The sequence below is a fragment of the Neurospora tetrasperma genome (genome assembly GCF_000213175.1).
Source record: "Neurospora tetrasperma FGSC 2508 unplaced genomic scaffold NEUTE1scaffold_1, whole genome shotgun sequence".
Classification (NCBI taxonomy): Eukaryota; Fungi; Ascomycota; class Sordariomycetes; order Sordariales; family Sordariaceae; genus Neurospora; species Neurospora tetrasperma.
The window spans coordinates 216,595-234,093 of NW_009799099.1; the positions used below are offsets into that span (position 1 = coordinate 216,595).

At 49.9% G+C, this 17,499-nt stretch overlaps 5 protein-coding genes across 5 annotated transcripts; 3 read left to right on the forward strand and 2 right to left on the reverse strand.

Moving 5' to 3' along the window:
- Positions 1–1,813: 1,813 nt before the first annotated feature.
- Positions 1,814–2,675, reverse strand: NEUTE1DRAFT_74871 (uncharacterized protein; the record flags this gene model as incomplete). The annotated part of the gene is made up of 1 exon (XM_009849166.1): positions 1,814–2,675. The coding sequence occupies one exon, from the start codon at positions 2,606–2,608 to the stop codon at positions 1,814–1,816; it is 795 nt and encodes a 264-aa protein (XP_009847468.1).
- A 1,344-nt stretch (positions 2,676–4,019) lies between these two features.
- On the forward strand, positions 4,020–5,346 carry NEUTE1DRAFT_106767 (uncharacterized protein; the record flags this gene model as incomplete). The annotated part of the gene is made up of 2 exons (XM_009849167.1): positions 4,020–4,661; positions 4,801–5,346. 2 exons carry the CDS (start codon positions 4,020–4,022, stop codon positions 5,344–5,346), a joined length of 1,188 nt encoding a protein of 395 aa, XP_009847469.1.
- Positions 5,347–7,989: 2,643 nt separating this feature from the next.
- On the forward strand, positions 7,990–8,972 carry NEUTE1DRAFT_36383 (endo-1,4-beta-xylanase 2 precursor; the record flags this gene model as incomplete). Its single annotated transcript, XM_009848850.1, has 3 exons — positions 7,990–8,264; positions 8,340–8,785; positions 8,935–8,972. 3 exons carry the CDS (start codon positions 7,990–7,992, stop codon positions 8,970–8,972), a joined length of 759 nt encoding a protein of 252 aa, XP_009847152.1.
- A 2,082-nt stretch (positions 8,973–11,054) lies between these two features.
- On the forward strand, positions 11,055–13,754 carry NEUTE1DRAFT_97324 (uncharacterized protein; the record flags this gene model as incomplete). The annotated part of the gene is made up of 3 exons (XM_009849168.1): positions 11,055–11,542; positions 11,607–11,678; positions 11,747–13,754. 3 exons carry the CDS (start codon positions 11,055–11,057, stop codon positions 13,752–13,754), a joined length of 2,568 nt encoding a protein of 855 aa, XP_009847470.1.
- An 864-nt stretch (positions 13,755–14,618) lies between these two features.
- Positions 14,619–15,176, reverse strand: NEUTE1DRAFT_106770 (uncharacterized protein; the record flags this gene model as incomplete). The annotated part of the gene is made up of 1 exon (XM_009849169.1): positions 14,619–15,176. One exon carries the CDS (start codon positions 15,174–15,176, stop codon positions 14,619–14,621), a length of 558 nt encoding a protein of 185 aa, XP_009847471.1.
- Between the last annotated feature and the right edge of the window lie 2,323 nt (positions 15,177–17,499).

The following is a 17,499-nucleotide window of genomic DNA, read 5'->3' on the forward strand; positions in this document are numbered from 1 at the left end:
CAGCAGACAGACCGGCGACTGGAACTCGTGAAAGGGCGAAATGGGAAGGGAAAAAAAAAAGAGATCTCGATGAACGTTGATTGCGGGACTGAGCGCGAGCGATGAATGGTCAGTGCTTGACTGCTACCGTGATGATCCCCCGCTGATTGCCATTTTTCCACTCGTTGTCACGGGCGCAACGGCTGCTGGTACCGATGGCATGGTAAACTTGAAAGTCGGTAACTGTGACGCACGATTACCGGATGAGTGGGTGACTGATGCCGCAAAATGTAGTACAGAAAATGGTATTATACAAGGACGATACAGTACCAGCTGTTACATCGTGGCAAAATAAGCGCAGAAAGAGACCGGCATCAGCGGAGCGCCGGAGAAGGGATCATCAGGGGCCCGAACACACATTGCCCGGATTTACACTATTTCAGTGTGTGATGGTCATTGACAGCTCCTCGGTTTGGTCCTTGGTTTGATTGTCAACAATCACTGTGTGGTCACTGTGGTGTGGTATGTGGCGCAACGGTCTGATAAATAGCCCATCGTTTCCATACTGCTGGTACCTTGTACAACCGACAGATGGACCCTTCTAGACTCGGTTTTGTCGGCCTCATTATGCCAAAGCTCGATCGGTCCAAATGCCATCGGGACGTTGGCTGCATGGAACCTCCCAGTCCTCTGCTGACACATTTGGATTAGCCGAATCTACATTACACTAGGAGTGTGGTCGATCCTCGGGCTTTTCCAATGGTTCAAGGCATCATTGGCACTTTTGTGGTAGTCCTGACTCGATTTTGTTGGCTTCCAAAAACGAGCAACGTTTGCCAAAGGAAAAGCTGAGACGGATGAAACCAGAAAAATGCTGGGTCGGGATCATGACCTAACCCATGGGTCTCCCAGTCTGTTAGTAGAGTTGTGCTCGAGCAGTGGTCTGTTTGGGGCGCCGCGGGAGTGCTTCCATCCCGTCATCTGATAAGAAATTGGGAAGAGCAGAAAACAAAAGACAAATCAAATCCACGAAGGGGCCCCGGTGACCGGTCCGGGCTCTTGCCCTTGCAATCGGCGATGTCCAGTTTTAGTGTAGTGTAGCAGCTGCTGCTCTTCAGCTCTTGCTGCTCTCTTTTGGGGGTCAGCTCCCACTGCACCCAGTGCTCCCCCATGCTGGAAGGTGGGGCATATCACCATGACGTCACATTCTACCTTCCACTTCCTCTTGCAGTGTAATCATGCTCCGCTCTTCGGATGTGGTGCTGCTGGGTGCCGCTGCATTAGCTCAGCCCATCTGGGCTAGTGATTCGCTAGTTCCTCGATTCTTTTTCTTGTCGCGCAATCCGACTGGACTACAAAGCTGATGGTTTCTTCAGCGTGTTTCCACCTCTTTCCCATTTGCCACGAATCCCCAAACATGAAGCTATTCCCAAATTTCCTCGTATTCACCACAACAATCGAACCATCTTGGCTGCTTGTTTTAGCCGAGCGGTCATGCCCAATGCAACACCAACGGCATCCTCCGCGATGCCACGCTCTCGTTTGCGCTTCCACTAACCCGCCAAGTGGCATCGTGGTGACTTTATGTTTATTGTCGACCGTGCGCCAGCCAACAATGCGACAACACATCTACCAGGTTCCAATCCTTTCCGATCACCACAACTTTTTCTGATCATTCGTAAATCGCTATCTCGAGCTTTGCCAGGTTACACCCAGTTATCGATTTCGTCCGATTTTCTGCCCTGTCCAAGTCAACTCCCTACCTTCGGTGTCCTGCCAACTCATCTAACTACACCAAACACCAAGCCACCAACCACCAAGTCACCACCACCACCTACTTCATAACAGTCATAGTATGTACCAACCTCAACTTCCCCCCCTCCACCCTAAACTCATGACTATCCGGCTGCATCCCCGCAAACTCAAAAAACACATCCACCGTTCCCACCACCTCATCCACCACATACCGTCTATTCACATTCCTGATCCCGCTCGGCACGCCCACATTACAGCTCGGCTGGATATAACTCCCGCCTTCTAGTCTTGCGCACGGTGTTCCCCACGGCACTTTGACGCTCTTGTTGTTGAACAGGTCCAAATACGCGTCGCCAGCCGCTTGGATTACCGCGCGCGTGTCCCGCTTGGCGAGGGGGATCTCGTCCCACAGCCCTTGGGATGATTCTTGGGAGGAGTACTTGAGTGTGGAAGACGGGTCAAAGAGCCAGTCGCCTTTGGAGGTGACGATGGTTTCGATTTTGGAGAGGGTCAAGGTCTCGGGAGAGAAGCGGAGTTGTGTGCCGATGACGTGTTGTTTGTTGGGTTCGGTGCTGATGAGTTCGGTGTAGGTGGCGCATTGGGTGGTGTCGTAGATGCTGCGGTTGTGGTCGATGCGTAAAGGGGTGGAAAGGATGCCAGTGGAGAGAGTGGCGGTCTTGAAGTTTTGGGTGTAGCTGATGGTTGATTCGGAGGATGAGGAGTTAGTTAGGAGAGAGGGGGATCCGGCCTTTTGGGCGGCGACGTAGGAAGCAGCCTGGGCTTTGAGGAAGTCGCGATCGCAGGTGGCTGCGCGAGCCGTGGGTGCCCCAAGGGCCAAGGGGATGAGGGAGAGAAGGGTAAGGATGAGGTGCATAATGATACCGGTGGTTTAGTCACTTTACAAGCTGTTGAGGAACGAAGATGGGAAAGCTTCGCCTCAGGAGTGTTTCAAGCGAAACCACCAGTGCTCTCCCCCAGCATCCCGCTCCATTATATACCCAGCATCTTGGACGAGTAGCCAAACTGCCGGGCTCATAACATTTTTGCCAGTTTGCCAGTAGCAACTGGATATTACCGGGTGCGGGGACGTCCATCTCATTTATACTCGGCACTCTCTTCAGCCATTCACAATCGTTACCTTGCAAATTGCAAGCTATATAGTTATAGCTGTTGTCATAAAGACATTTGTCCTAAGGAGCCGAGCAGCTCGTTGCCAAATCTGGAAAAGCTGATCGTCGTCGCCTGTACTATGTATGGAATCGCTGTCCATATCTATGGCACGGAAGCACCCGTCCGCTGTGTCGATCAAAGCATGGCTACATTTTACCTAGGTACCTACGTGCCTACCTATGTTTCACTTCTGATCAGCGTCTGCTTCCATTAGGTTAGGTTCCTTTGACGTCGCCGGCAGAGCCCGATATTTCCGAAGGTCTCTTGGATTCCTGCTTATGCTGTATTTGTTCCGGCTGTAGTGTAGCTCTACTGTGTAGTGCAGTAAAGGAAGGTCTTCTAACCCTAACCCAAAGCCTTTCTACCACCAGGAAAGAAAAAAAAGAAAAAGAAAAAGAGGAAGGTTTCAATACTACACTGCAGCCGAATCGAGCACGCCCTTACACTACATACATCATTTGCTCCAAAGTTGTTGCATCGGTAGGCCTAGCTATAGGCTACGCCAACGGTTTTGTATCGCCAGCTCGCTTGGGACACGTGAGGGTACGGTAGGAACAGCGAATTGCAACCGTTGAGCATATCAGGTCGACATCGCGTATCTCGCTGGCTCCGAGAACAATGTATAATGCTCCTTCCGCTGTAATTCCCCGCAGGACTTTCATCGTCGAATTTGGACATCGACCAACTGACTATGCACCGAAAGGAATGTCAAACATCTAGTGGACCAATCCACAAATACTCAATGCTTTTCTGATCGCATAGTCGCAACCAACATCACCCATATCGCACCTCACGAAGCGGGGTCGGCACTTCAGCCTGTATACCATTTGATAATCTTTACCTCGTACATCTGTACGCTTTACCTCTAGCCACCACAAATGCCTTTCATTTTGCGCCGACATGGCCAGCTTCCTGAAATCGGTGTCCAAAAGAATAGCCGGCCGATAATCATCCGATCCCTTTCCTCCCAACTTTCATCCGGTGCACTTACTACCCTACTCACGCAACCACGACAACCACACAATAGCCCTACCACCGCCAAATCTTCAGCCAGTCTTCAACCCTCGCAATAACCTTCATCTCAGTCCAGCACATCTCCCACAACACAAATCACAATGACAACTTCCCAACCCTCCGGTCTCCACATCCTAATAGTAGGCGCCGGCTTCGCCGGTCTCTCCGCCGCCATCGAATGCACTCGCAAGGGTCACCGCGTGACGCTCTTTGAAAAAGTCTCTTCTATTGACGAAATCACCCGCTACGGAGACATTATTTCCTTTGATCCCAACGGGTCGCGCGCCTTTGAGAAGTGGGTATTTCCAGATACGTCGTCGGTGGCAGAAAGAATGGAAGAAATTTCTCGACAAACGGAATGGTTGGATTTGTTCCATTACCAGGGGGAGTTTTTGACCAGACAGAGTTTTGCAGAGGAAAACAGGTGGGGGAGGAGAATAAATGGACATAGAGGTGAATTGCATCGGTTGGTGTATGAGTTTGTGAAGACGAGGAAGGAGGAAGTGGAGGTGAGGTTGGGGGTGAGGGTTGTGGAGTATTTTGAGAGTGATGGTGATGAGAAAAAGGGGCCGCATGCAGGGGTGGTGATTAAAGGGCCGGATGGGAAGATGGAGAAAGTCATGGGTGATGCTGTGTTGGCTGCCGAGGGGGTTCGGTCGAGAGGGAGGAAGTTGGTACTGGGACTGGAGGAGGAGGATGAGCAGCCCAAGAGCTCGGGGTATGCGGTTTACAGAGCTTCCATGGTTCCCTTCTGAACCTGTCATTGCGAAGAATCCTATTACGAAACATCTGGTGGAGCATGGAGATCAACATGAGGGGTATATTGGGCCGGATATTCACTTTCTGGTTTCTAGCCTCAAGGGCGGCAGCGAGATCAACTAGGTGTTTACCCACATCGACGACGGCAACATTGAAGAGTCGTGGCAGTTTCCAGGAAAGCCGGAGGAGGCTTTGGCTTACCTTGAGGGATGGTGTTCTGTGGTGAGGGAACTGGTCAAAGCTACGCCGCCGGGAAGATTGATCGACTACAAGCTTGTCTACCGCGAGCCGTTGCCGACTTTCGTCAGTTCCAAGGGGAGGGTTGCGCTCATAGGAGACGCGGCGCACCCATTTCTGCCGACGTCCATTCAGGGCGCGAGTCAAAGCATCGAGGACGGAACTGTGATAGCTACGTGCTTGGAACTTGCCTGCCAAAGCAACAAAAGGTGGGACATGTCAAAGGAGCAGGTGGTTCCCACAGCCCTCAAAGCTTACGAGAAACTGAGGTACAAAAGGGTGCACAAAGCCCAAGCCATGGGACCAAAGACACGAGAGAGATGGCATAAAGCGGACTGGAATGGACCGGAAGGAGTCTGGAAGGTTCCAGAGAAGCTTTGGCTGCTGAGGGAAGAGTGGCTGTTGGGATTTGATGCTGAGGGAGATACCTAGGCCGTGTTCGTTACCGCGTTAAGGTTTTGGCCTTAACCTTTGCATTACCGTGCAGACTCTGCAACTGCACTCCTGCAACATTAAGGCAGCTTTAAGGCACGCCAAGACTACCAACTCTTACTGAGCTATATTCGGTATATATAACCAATAGCTCCCTCCCGTAGTTATCTTTTTAATTCTTCCCTTCTCATCTTTCCCATCATTCACAGTATTTATACTATAGAAAATACTATATAGTCCAAATAGTAGTTTTCAATAGGGAATAGCCTCATTTTTTATCTTCTAGCAAAATTTTTTTTTTCTTTACAATAGCGACCCCCTATATTTATAAGGGGTAAAGCGCTATAGATACTTCTTACTGCGTTTCTTACCGCTGTACCGCTCAAAATCGAGCGGTATAGCAGTAAGCAGAACGGTTAAGAAATGAGAAGATTCTAGCCTTCTGATTGGTCAAATCGACGATTTGGAGAAAGTGTAGGTGGTTGTAGGTGGTTGTAGCGATTTGCATAAAAATAAAGATTATTTAACGAACGCTATACGAGCGCAGTAGGGCAGTAAACTTACTGCGTTCCGAACCCTGCAAATCTGGATATTTCCTAACTTTATACCGCTGTAACGAACACGGCCCTACAAGCGGTGGCCTTGTATTGTCAAAGAATTGCAGAGAAACGATGATGGGGGGAAGGGGAAGAATGTGGTGGAGTTGGATGGGAAGAGTGGGAAGGCAATGTTGTGAGGGAAAGATGGCAGGATTTGACGATGGCAAGCTTTGACGACAACTTGAGGAGGAAGTTGGTGGCGGTTTCATGAGATGATGGGAGCCTGGACCAGTACTGAGTGGCGGCAACAGCGATGATGAAGGGAAGGATTTGATGCACCTACCCGAGATAGGGGCGCCTACAATCGGAACTTTGCCTTTGCTCTTTCCTTTCGAGACAAGCTTGCGAGCAAATGAGATGTTGGGTCAACGCCAAGATAGCAGGTGCTCTCAACCTCATGTTCCGTTTCTTGCTCAGCACTCACAACTTCTAAAGATTGAGGACGGTTCTTTGTTCGACATTCTCGTGGAACTGGTGTCAAATGCTACCCAAGACCAATTTACCCGACAGGAAGAGCTCAGATTCTAGAGAAAGGGTCCTGCGCTCATGTTGAGCGACTGAGAACACGCATCCCAGGCACATGATCCATCACGGAGATCGTTCCTTCTCTCCATTGTGCAGTGCTCCTTCCTCAAACCGGACCTCCAGGCCCAGGCCCCAGTCAGTCCGTCAGATTCCAGTCCGGTCCGCTTTGGCCTCCAACTTCAAGTTGTGTACTTCAGGTGGGTCGATGATTGTTCTGGACTTCATGATCATTGCCCTTCATCTTCCTGTCATCGAGCGCCCAATAGCATTCGAAACCAAAAGACGACCAAAAGGACATCCTACTGTCCCATTCCAGAAGTTTTCGGTCTTTGTCCACCGTGAATTTCCTTTTTCGGCCACTTCAGCACGTCACAAGCTCAACCGGTCCCTGTAAGATCCCCTACCGCTGTGACTAGGACCGCCCTGCCAAGAACCCTTCCTAAAGAAACAGAAGCTGTAAAAGGGGTCCAAGAACAGTCCTTGAGTCGCATTGACAGCTATTTAGCCGCCAGGTTAATCGGCATTTGTAGTGCTGTCTTTCCTGAAGCTGGAGCATCCCCGCAATTCAACCGGTGCTGGGGGGTGGTAGGTGATACTACACTGGTGCTTGGAGGCTCTAGCTTGGTTGACGACGCCGATGATTGCTGTTCTGTCTTCACTTTGGGCAGGGCTGATGAGGTAGGTAACCGGGTATTTGGTCAAGGAAAAGAAACAATATTCCCAGGGCTCATGGTCTCAGAGATTACGCTTCCAGAGGGCGAGGACTGAAAAGGCGCAAAACCACCGCTTGGAGAGTGTTTTCGTTGAGTTGAAGATCATGTTCGGCCGTAACACATCAGGACATACCAAAACTCGTTGGGCATAGGGTCATCGCGGCCACGAGGGAAACTCTAACCGGATCTAGCTTCGAGCTTGGCAACCCCAGATTCTGCTAGTCCACCTATGGGGTAAAAAGGAAGACGATGTCAACAGAGACCTATCGGCTAACATCCCCGCATGCCGAGAAATGAAGAGGTAACGAACTGGGAGATGCTGATGGTTGAACCTGTTAGGCTAGCACCTAGCAAGACGTGGAGTCCACCACTCCGCAAAAAGGGAACTTGGCGACCTCGACTGCTCCGATCACCCAATGTCAAGAATCCAAGCGTAACTCGATCAAAGAAAGATCGTATAACGCGTCGAGGTCTTGGAATGGTTACATTGCAGTGTGCTAAAATCGGCTTCCCCATGGAAATGCAAGAACAGGGTTGCAACGCCACACCACCAAACCTCAGCCAAGCCAGCCAAGACCAAGGGGCACGAATCTTCAAACGTCCCTCATTTCCAGGAAACAATGCGACTGTATCGATAGAACGGAAGCTTTTACCGTGGACTCCCCATGGGGCGATCTATCATATCCTTGGACTGAACAGCGGTGACGAAAGGTATATAACCCCTGGGTAACCTCCTGAGGCCATCACTCGAATTTCTTGTCCTTATCCTCAGCACTTCCAACCAGTCTAAGGTCAAAGGCATCGAAATGGTTGCTTTTTCCTCCATCCTCCTCGCCGCCTCGACGGTCATCTCTGGAGTCTTCGCCCTCCCTGGTGAGCTCCCCGGTCAGGGCAGCCTCTTCAAGCGTCAGACCTACACCTCTTCAGCCACTGGTACTCACAACGGCTACTACTTTTCCTTCTGGACCGACGGCCAGGGCAGCGTCCGGTACACCAACGAGGCTGGTGGCCAGTACACTGCCACATGGTCTGGCAACGGCAACTGGGTCGGTGGAAAGGGTTGGATGCCCGGTACTGATCGGTATGCCTCACTCTCCTTTCTCACTTCATTCTCATGGTAGCTTGTCTCAACTAACCCTTTCTCCTCCATGCATAGCACCATCAACTACACCGGCACCTACTCACCCAACGGAAACTCGTACCTTGCCGTCTACGGCTGGACGCGCAACCCGCTCATCGAGTACTACGTCGTCGAGAACTTCGGCACCTACAACCCCAGCACGGGCGCCACCCGTCTCGGGTCCGTCACCTCGGATGGCGGCGTCTACGACATCTACCGCACCCAGCGCGTCAACCAGCCCTCCATCGACGGCACCGCCACTTTTTACCAGTACTGGTCCGTCCGCCAGCAGAAGCGCACGGGCGGTAGTGTCAACATGAAGAACCACTTTGACGCCTGGACTAGGTCCGGCCTCACGCTCGGCACTCACAACTACCAGATTGTTGCTACCGAGGGATACTTTTCCAGTGGCAGCAGTACTATCAATGTTGGTGCCAGCAGCGACGGCGGCGGCGGTGGCGGAACTACCCCCGAGAACCCGGGTACGACTACCACTCCTACTAACCCTGGTAATGGAGGAGGCGGTAGCTGCGCGGCTAAGTGGGGACAATGTGGTGGGCAGGGATGGAGTGGTGCTACTTGCTGTCAGTCTGGATCGACTTGCCAGGCTGCTAACCAGTGGTATTCGCAGTGCGTATAAGCGGGCGGTTGAGTTTGTCGAGGAAGTGATGATGTCTTGTGGAGAGATGGATCTTGCCCGGTCTTGAAGCGGGACTGGAGGGACGCAATGGTCAGCTTGGAGGTCACGGGATGAGTAGGGGTCTTGAGGATAATTTTGAGGCATGAATGTTCTCGGCTTTCTGCGATGATATTGGTACCGTGGCCGGTCTGTTGGCTTTTGCAGACAGATTGGAAAGCATCTCGTTGGCGCGTGTTGGTTCTCGGATCGACTCGCATTCTTGTATATAGTTGTCTGATGCTTTTGGTTCCGTGAGCTGTGTAACTAAGAAGTGTTGATTACGCGTTGGTCTTGTGTATGTTGCCACTTTGATGTCTGGTCGTGATGGGGAGTTGTTTCAGTGATTTTCGGCTGAGAAGCGTGTTCAAAGGTTGTGCTGTACGCGGACGGTGCTGTGATGTCATCTCTTAGAACACTATTATGCAGCGGCTTTTTGTTAATGTCCATCTCATTTTTATGCAACTGTGTTTGGCATGCGCAGCAGACGGGAACAGGAAAGAGCGGCACTTGGGTTTTTCTGTCGCCATTTCCTGCCTTGACATCCCCTCTTTCCCGCAACCAACCACCACTCTTTTTCAGCAAATATCCATCACACCCATCTTCAGTCCCCCAACGGGCGTTGCTCTCATCACCAAACTCCCTATTCATTCAGTTTCTCTGACTTTAGTTGTCTCTTAGCCACTGATAAGGAATGGTGGTGCGCTAATCCATTAATCGGCGCATCCGAGACCATTCGACCCATTTCATCTGAACTCCATGATCGACAACACCACCATATACACAATAGACACTCTTTTTATCAACACATCTTTGTGCTCGACGGAGCTGGAAGAGCCGCACCACGCTCACCCGATTTGCCGGTCCGGTAATTTCGACATGTTGACAAGGCCCGGCATTTGGATGGCCATCTAGCGGGGTAAGTACTAGACCGCCTGAGACGCCCTGTCTTGGCAGTGCAACAGCGGCATTGTAGAGGTACTGAAAGACCTGAACACCTCCTTTCATGCAACTTCCGCTTTATTTATAATTTACTCCTGTCCTTTCATTCGAGCATTCCGCCACCTTGACGTATTTCCTCTAATCGTTTTTTCAATCCATATAATGCCACCATTGACACTTTTTGCACATTGCCAATATAGCGCCAAAAGAGAGGGAGCACCAGGCGTCTCACACAGTACGGTAGACGACACTTTGTGATTGAGCAGCGTGTTAGTGCTAGTTCACTATCTTCCACAGCGCAATTAATGCAGTCTTGCTGATAGGACCGCATCTCCGACTCGAGCTCCACGCATCAGGGCGTCTTTTTTCGACTTCTGCCATCGCAAATGAGCATCCAAACGAACCTCCTAGCGACCGTTATCGTGAACACCTGCAATGTACTCTATCTCTTACAGCCGTAAAAATACCCTCCGCCGTTGTACTCTCTCCACTTACACAACTGAATTGTAGGTAGTCTTCGGCCACCATCCGTCGACAAACTCCAGCCCCACAAACAGCTCTCCAACGCTGCCGCTTTGCCCGTTGGCCGAAGTACCGCTCGGCATGAACTAATCGACATTCCGTGCGCACAAGGAGACACAATGGTTTGCAATACCTCCGTCCACACACCCAGCGAGCCGAGAACCATACAAGATATCCAGGTAGCCTGTCCGTCGATTCCCCTCAAGACATTCTGTCCCCATCAAGTTATCCTGTTGACAGGGGTCCCAACATGTCATCATCATCATCATCATCATCATCATCATCATCGTGTGCTTTATCTTTTCCTCCACTAGCTTCTCCGACTCCTCATCACTCGTGGGGGAGCATCCGGGCTAGCAACTCGCGTGAATCATCGAACAATCTCATCCATCCGGATCCATCAAACGCTCAACACTGTCAAGCAGCCCGGTGGGATAGATATGATCCACACTCTCTCTCTCCTTTCAAACCTCTGTCCTCTACATAAAGGGCCTTTGATACCGTAGGTACCTTTGCCATCACCTTCCTGACTCCAAATACGAACCGCTTACCTAACTCAGAGTACCCAACACCAAGACGAATACCCAGCAACGGGATAGCACTCAACAACAATGGAAGGCTTAATCACCGACCTATATCCTCTTCTGCCTCCCTACACCCGTTCCGAAACCTTGCCGCCTGCCTACACGTTACCTACCCCGACTACCAGTACTTCGAACACCGATCCCGATGGTGCGGCGTCTAATACCACCGCATCTGGGACCGAACGAGCTATTTATCTACCCTACACCAAACCCATCTTTCTCGACACCTTCCTCACTCTCGAACTACTCACCCGCCTCATCCGCTGCATCAAGGCAGCGCTAAGAATTAGTAGGTCCAATGGTGATGGTCACGAGTGGTGGGAGAAAATGTATGAAGTGTCGATGGTGCTTGCGGGGCACCCGCACTATGTGACTATCACAAAGGAGACAAACATAGAGGCGAAAAGGTTGGTGAACCTGACAAGGAATTGTTCCCACTGCATCCGCGAGTACGCGATGCGGGACGAGGTATTCGTGCGGACGCAGCAGGCGTGGGGTGGGGGTAAAGAAATGCAGTAAGTTATTCTTGCTTGGACAACGGGTTGAGGGGGCAATACTGACGTGAGACTATGTGCACAGAAATCGTGTAAGAAGGAGGCTGGAGGCCATTGACACGAGATTGCTTGGGAAGGAATATTTGGGCAAGCTTTGGTACGTCTCGACTCTCAAATACCGGCTTCATGAGAGATGATCTGGAACTAACACCAGGACCTAACCAGTTCCCCAGAGGAGGCACAATCATTGATTCGGCGCACCGACTTCGAATGGATCAAGAACAATGATCGGTATCTACATGACCTCATCCGGATCATTTCAATGTTGAATCATCCTGCGCCACCGGCTATGGTCAACAGGCTCAAGGAATCCTTCGATGCAGAGACAGAAGATGTCTTCATTGAGGCCATGCGCAAGCCAGCTTTTGCTGAAATCCGCGAAAGGGTGATGCAGAGTCTCCTCTATTCCAATCGGAACTCACGCTTTGAGGCCGTTTCCGAGCCCTGCACTGGTACTTGCCAGTGGATTCTCAATGCGCCTATCGCCGATGCCAAAGAGACCTTTGGTACTTGGCTCAAGGCTCCTGATCTCATGTACCTTGACAGGCGGTTTTGGATCTCCGGAGATCCAGGAACCGGAGAGAGCGTGTTGATGAAGTACCTCGTGATGGAGACACAAAGAAATCCGGCAATACTCAAAAGGCCAGAGGACGAAGAAACTCCGATCGTGTTGTCACACTTTTTCGACCACGACGGAGATCTTATGCATCGAACTACCCAAGGCATGCTTCTCAACCTGCTTTTCCAGCTCTTCGAACAAAATCCGGTCCTGATTGACACGCATTTCCACCACTTGGTGTCCGATACTAGGGAGTGGCACCGAGCGCAGTACAAGACAAGTGCCAAATGGGAAGGCCACGAGCTTTGGGACCTCCTATGGACAGTTCTAAGGGACGTCAAGGAGAGGAGGAAGAAGATCTTCATCTTCATCGATGGACCAAGTGGCTTTGACTTGAAACCTCCCAGTCCTGCTTATCCCAAGCACGAAGACATCCCACGCGATATCACCGACTGTTGTCTTCCCGACATGCAACCTTGGTTGAAACCCGAGCCCACGCAGCTCATCCATTCTCTCAACTACTACACTGACGCCAAGATGATCGTAACTGCCAGGCCCGAAGGCATCTTTCACCAGACGCACTGGAAGTTACAACTACACCTCGAACCATCCCTCCTGCGTCACGACATCAAGACTGTCTGCCACCACACTCTTGACCATCTTTGGTTCAACCAGCGGTACTCTTTCACTCGGAAAGTTCTTAGCGCATGCAATGGCTCCTTCACCGAAGTGCTAGACGCTCTAGATCGCATTAAGCGCCAAACCTCCTCGTCCTCCTCCTCCTCCGACCTGCCACCACCCCTCCCCCTCTCCGAACTCCTCTACTCCTCCCTCCTCACCCAGTTCCACAGTTCCCACACCAAATTAGAAATCCACTCCCTCTCCAGAATCCTGGACCTCCTCCTCACCGACCACTTGTACTCCCTCTACACCCTCCGCTCCAACCGCCCTCTTTCTCTCCTACAGCTAACTCTCTGTCTCCACGACCACTTAATCCACAACTGTCTCCTCAAAGGATCCTTCCAAGAACCTCCCGACATCCGCTCCACATGCAAGTCTGTCAAAAAGCAGATCCAAGAACGGCTGTACCCCTTCATCACCCTGCGTAAGATGGACCACACCCCTATCCCTGGCGACAAAGTGGACAAGATACTAGAGATGGACTGCACGGTACCAGTCCCGGAATCAACAATGGAAGTGTGTTTCCTCCAACCGAGCTTGGTTGAGTTCTTGACGAAGACGGAACAAGGCAGGGAGTTGTTGCGGCTTGATGAGGTAGATCCGCCGCGGTTGGCTGATGTGGAAGCTAGAAGGGAGTGGGTGCGTTCGGCCTTAATTGGGGGGTCACAAGGGGGGATGGATGGAGAAGGGAGGAAGGGGGAGTTGGTGAGGGATCGGTTGAAGTTGCTGTTGAGAGCGGGGATGTTTGAGGAGATTGTGTTGTGGCGAGCCTTGCATATGAAGAAGGATCATGTGGAAAGGATGGCGAGCGAGTTGGGGAGGGTGTATAGGGAGTATGTGCGATTTGCGGAGCGGTCAACGGTGTTGGGGTATTTGAGAGAGGAGGAGGTCTTTCCAGAGAGGTGGGTGGTGAAGTTTGCGAATGGGAATTAGAACCGAAGTGAGAGAGGTTGAATCGGACTGGGTGGTGGGATAAGGGTTTGGTTATGGGACTTTGAGACGGTGGGATGCTGTGATGGGAAACCGATGCTGGTGTGAAGGAAGTACAAGGAAAAGGTGGATAGGGATGGACGAGAACCTACCTCTGGTTTAGGTTACAGTCAGGTAGCCCGGCCCAGGACTAAGGTACACGACGACCGATTGGGCTGTTGGTTAGGTACCTCTATAAAGTTCACAGGAGGTATAAGGGGGACGGTTAAAAACACAGCCACTCGGAACTTTATATAGAGAAAGCCTACGTGCACCCACCCTAAACCTTCCCATACCCATTTTCTCGCCATATCAGCTGTCATGTAAATTATCGAGTTTTAGCGGTATTTCTAGCCGTTTTACATGTGTCATAACATCTGAATCACCCCTCCATGTTAATCCCCCCCCCCCAAAAAAATCTGCATCGTAGTCAAACCAAGCAGAATAAGGGTATTGTAGAGGTAGTACGACGTACGGTAGCTAGTAGTAGAAGTATAAAATGGGTGCAAATGACTGTGTAAAGAAGTGCGAAAAATGTGACCAAGTTGGAGTTAATGTTGCGTGCATTGGAAAGACGAAATATTGCAGGTAAAAACAAAAATTACAATGTCAGGTGCCAACCAGCTGACAGATCCACTTTTTTACGATTTCTGGGTATGGGAAGGTTTGGGGTGGGTGCACGTAGGCTTCCTCTTCATATATTTGATCATAAAGAGGTATGGCACCAATGCAATGACCTGCTTAGCCTGTTCTCTCCACGCCTGCTTTGGGGTGGTGTCCACGTTGTCACTAACACTCTGACTTAGACTAGGGCTACGACCGGGTTCCCTAGGGTAGAATAGAGTCTATCTTGAGGTCACTCTCCGATGCAGGCCTATACCCATCATCCGCAAGTACAGAGACTTTGGAGAAGTTGGCGGTCCAGAGCTTAGCACCAGCAGGAAGACTGAACTTGGTGGAAGTTTCATCTACAGGTAGCTGTACCCCATACATGGTACCACCACCCTCGATCCGGAACCACTTTGTACAGTTATAGCTGACGTGTTGAAATAGGCGTGGGGACTGCTCCGTATCGGGCTGTACATCCGTCGGTGGCGCGCTTTCCGAAGAAGCGGTCGCAGGGCCCTTCGCAATCTTGGCCAGACAACTGACAAAGTGGGCCAGCCAAGCTTCACGATCGGGATGGATGATGTACGCAATGGTGATTCTGTACGCTCTGCTTCCCCAAATGGCGTTGAGCTCCGTCTTTGCGTTCTGGATCTCGTCCTCGTGAGCTATGTGCACTTGATCGTCTCGAGTCTGCGCTAGCGCAAGGGAACGGGGCCCGCGCAGAGTAGAGGTAGTAGGCTCCGCTCCATCATTAGCTCTAGGCGGTCCCGCGACCATGGCGGCAAGGCACTGAATGAAGTGAAGTGAATAGACCACTCGTCGCGAGTCGGGTGGTGGTGGAGGTAAGAGAGCACGATGGCTGTCTCTCTGGAGAGCCAGAGGGTGTTGAGCTCTTCGTAGTCTGTTCCTGTTCCGGACGTGAATCGTTCCTGCTGGCTGGAACTAGAAGACATCGAGGTTTGGCGGTGGGGGGAGCTATTGCAACGACTAAGCTAACGAAAAGATGAACTGCGGTGAGTGGGAGGTAGGAATTTGGGTCAAAGAAAGGGCGAGCAAAGAAAGGAAGTGTCTAAGACGTACCTTAATACCTGTGATGCAGGTCGTGTAAGGGGACTACTGCCTCTTGGTGTAGAGGAGAAAGACGTCTTTGGAAAGGTAGAGGTAGGGAAACGCTAGCGTTGGGGCGAAGCAAGGCCGTGAAAGCGAAATATTCTACAGAGCGCGTTCGGTTCGTGACTGGATGTATAAAAGGAGTCCGGCAAGAGGAAATCTTCCAAGTTCGAGTAGAAATCCAGTCTGTGAGCGTAATGTGCGGGTCCCGGTGAGAGGGAATTAGGTCAAGTGAAGAGATTCCCTCGGCGTGCAGTGTTGTTTTCCTCTATGTGCAGTGTACACTGCATAGATAAGGGTCTATATAGTGCCATTCCTACGTGTGCAGTGTCACTATTATCACTAACCCTGAAGAACTATTTATTGAATCCTTTTGCTTTAAATCTTAACCTTCAAATTACTACACCCTCGAACGACTGCCTTACTCTCTCAAGCTCTAACAAATAGTCTACCCGGAAGAAACGTACTATAGTACGTTCCTTAATACTTCGAATTGTAATTAGGAGCGGTAGGATTTTCAAACCATTAAGAAAAAAGCTGGAAGAGTAGAAGATTAATATCATTATTCTATACCTTAAATATATCTATTACTCTAACTTATTGCCTCTTAATACTATTATCCTATTGCTAGTAAGCTATTATTATAGTAGATAAATTAAATTTCACGTAATAACTAATACTAATAAGAATATAGAGGATTAAGAAGAATATCTAGTAACACTGCACGCGTAGGAATAGCACTATATAGACCCTTATCTATACAATGACACTGCATATGGAGGAAAGTGACACTGCACGCCAAGGAAGTCTCCAAGTGAATGATGCGTTTATAGAGGCTACTTCTAGGCACCCAACAAGTGTACAAATTGGTTGAACGCTCGCTCGTAACTTCAAGTTCTCGAATTGGATACTCTCTTGTCCCGGGGACTTCTCTTCATATCTCTAATTCTATCCGATGTAGGTGAAAGGTAAGTCTAGCTGATATAACACTGCTAAAACTCTCGCTTCGTTGTCCCAAAGTTGATCGAGGATACCTACCTCTACTTCTTATATAGAGCTGGAAATTATAGTAATGTAAATGTAGCTTACAAGTTCCCCCTTACAACATTTCTTAATAATTTCTACCAAGTAAAGGCTAGACACGGTGGCAGAAGGTTAGATATAAATATAAGTAGTGCTAGTTTGCTATCTTTCTTAACCGGGCACGGGCTACAACCCTAACGCGTCATGGTTGTGGCCCGTGCACTTACAAATTGTTGAGGGCAGCTGATAGTGTAATAGAATATTGTAGCTTCACCTTAAGCTAGGAATAGCTTCCTAGCGTTTATATTGCAGAAGAGAGTATCTTATGGACGTGGGTTGTTCCTTCCCAGGTTTCCAGAGCCAACGGCATCCTACCTCATGGACTCACAGATCCGCTAAGAACATTTTCAGTTGAAATCGATAAAGCTTTCACTAGTGGGATCACTTTCATATTTTTTTTTTTCAATTTACTAGTTGGTAAATCGATCTCATTCTTACATTCCCATTTAGTTGACGCTATGTGTTCTGCTACAAGGGTTGATGTCTTGACCTTTTTCGTCTATTTATTCCTATCGACTCCTAAGCTCCTTTACCAATCGATAGTATGCTTTCCCAAACTCTCCCTTTGTTTTCTTACTCTAATTAGTAAAGAATGTTATTAATGGGGTATGTTTGTGAAATTCTTCGTGGTTCTCCATTAATGGGATATGGGGGGTGTATAGCACCGTACCTCTATGGTACCGTTCATTGTAAGCAAACACTATCTTTGGAGATAACCGTTGAGCTCAGAATAACTATTCAGCTTAGAAAAACTGTTCTAGGAAGATTTGAGAGATCTAATTGGCTGGATTAGTTTGGGAATAGGTGCTTCTTGCCTTCTTTCCACTCTACACTACGAAATTACTCTACTACTTATAAGGCTGGGTAAGGTAATTGAAACCTCGTGCCTTCCTAAAACCTCGTTACC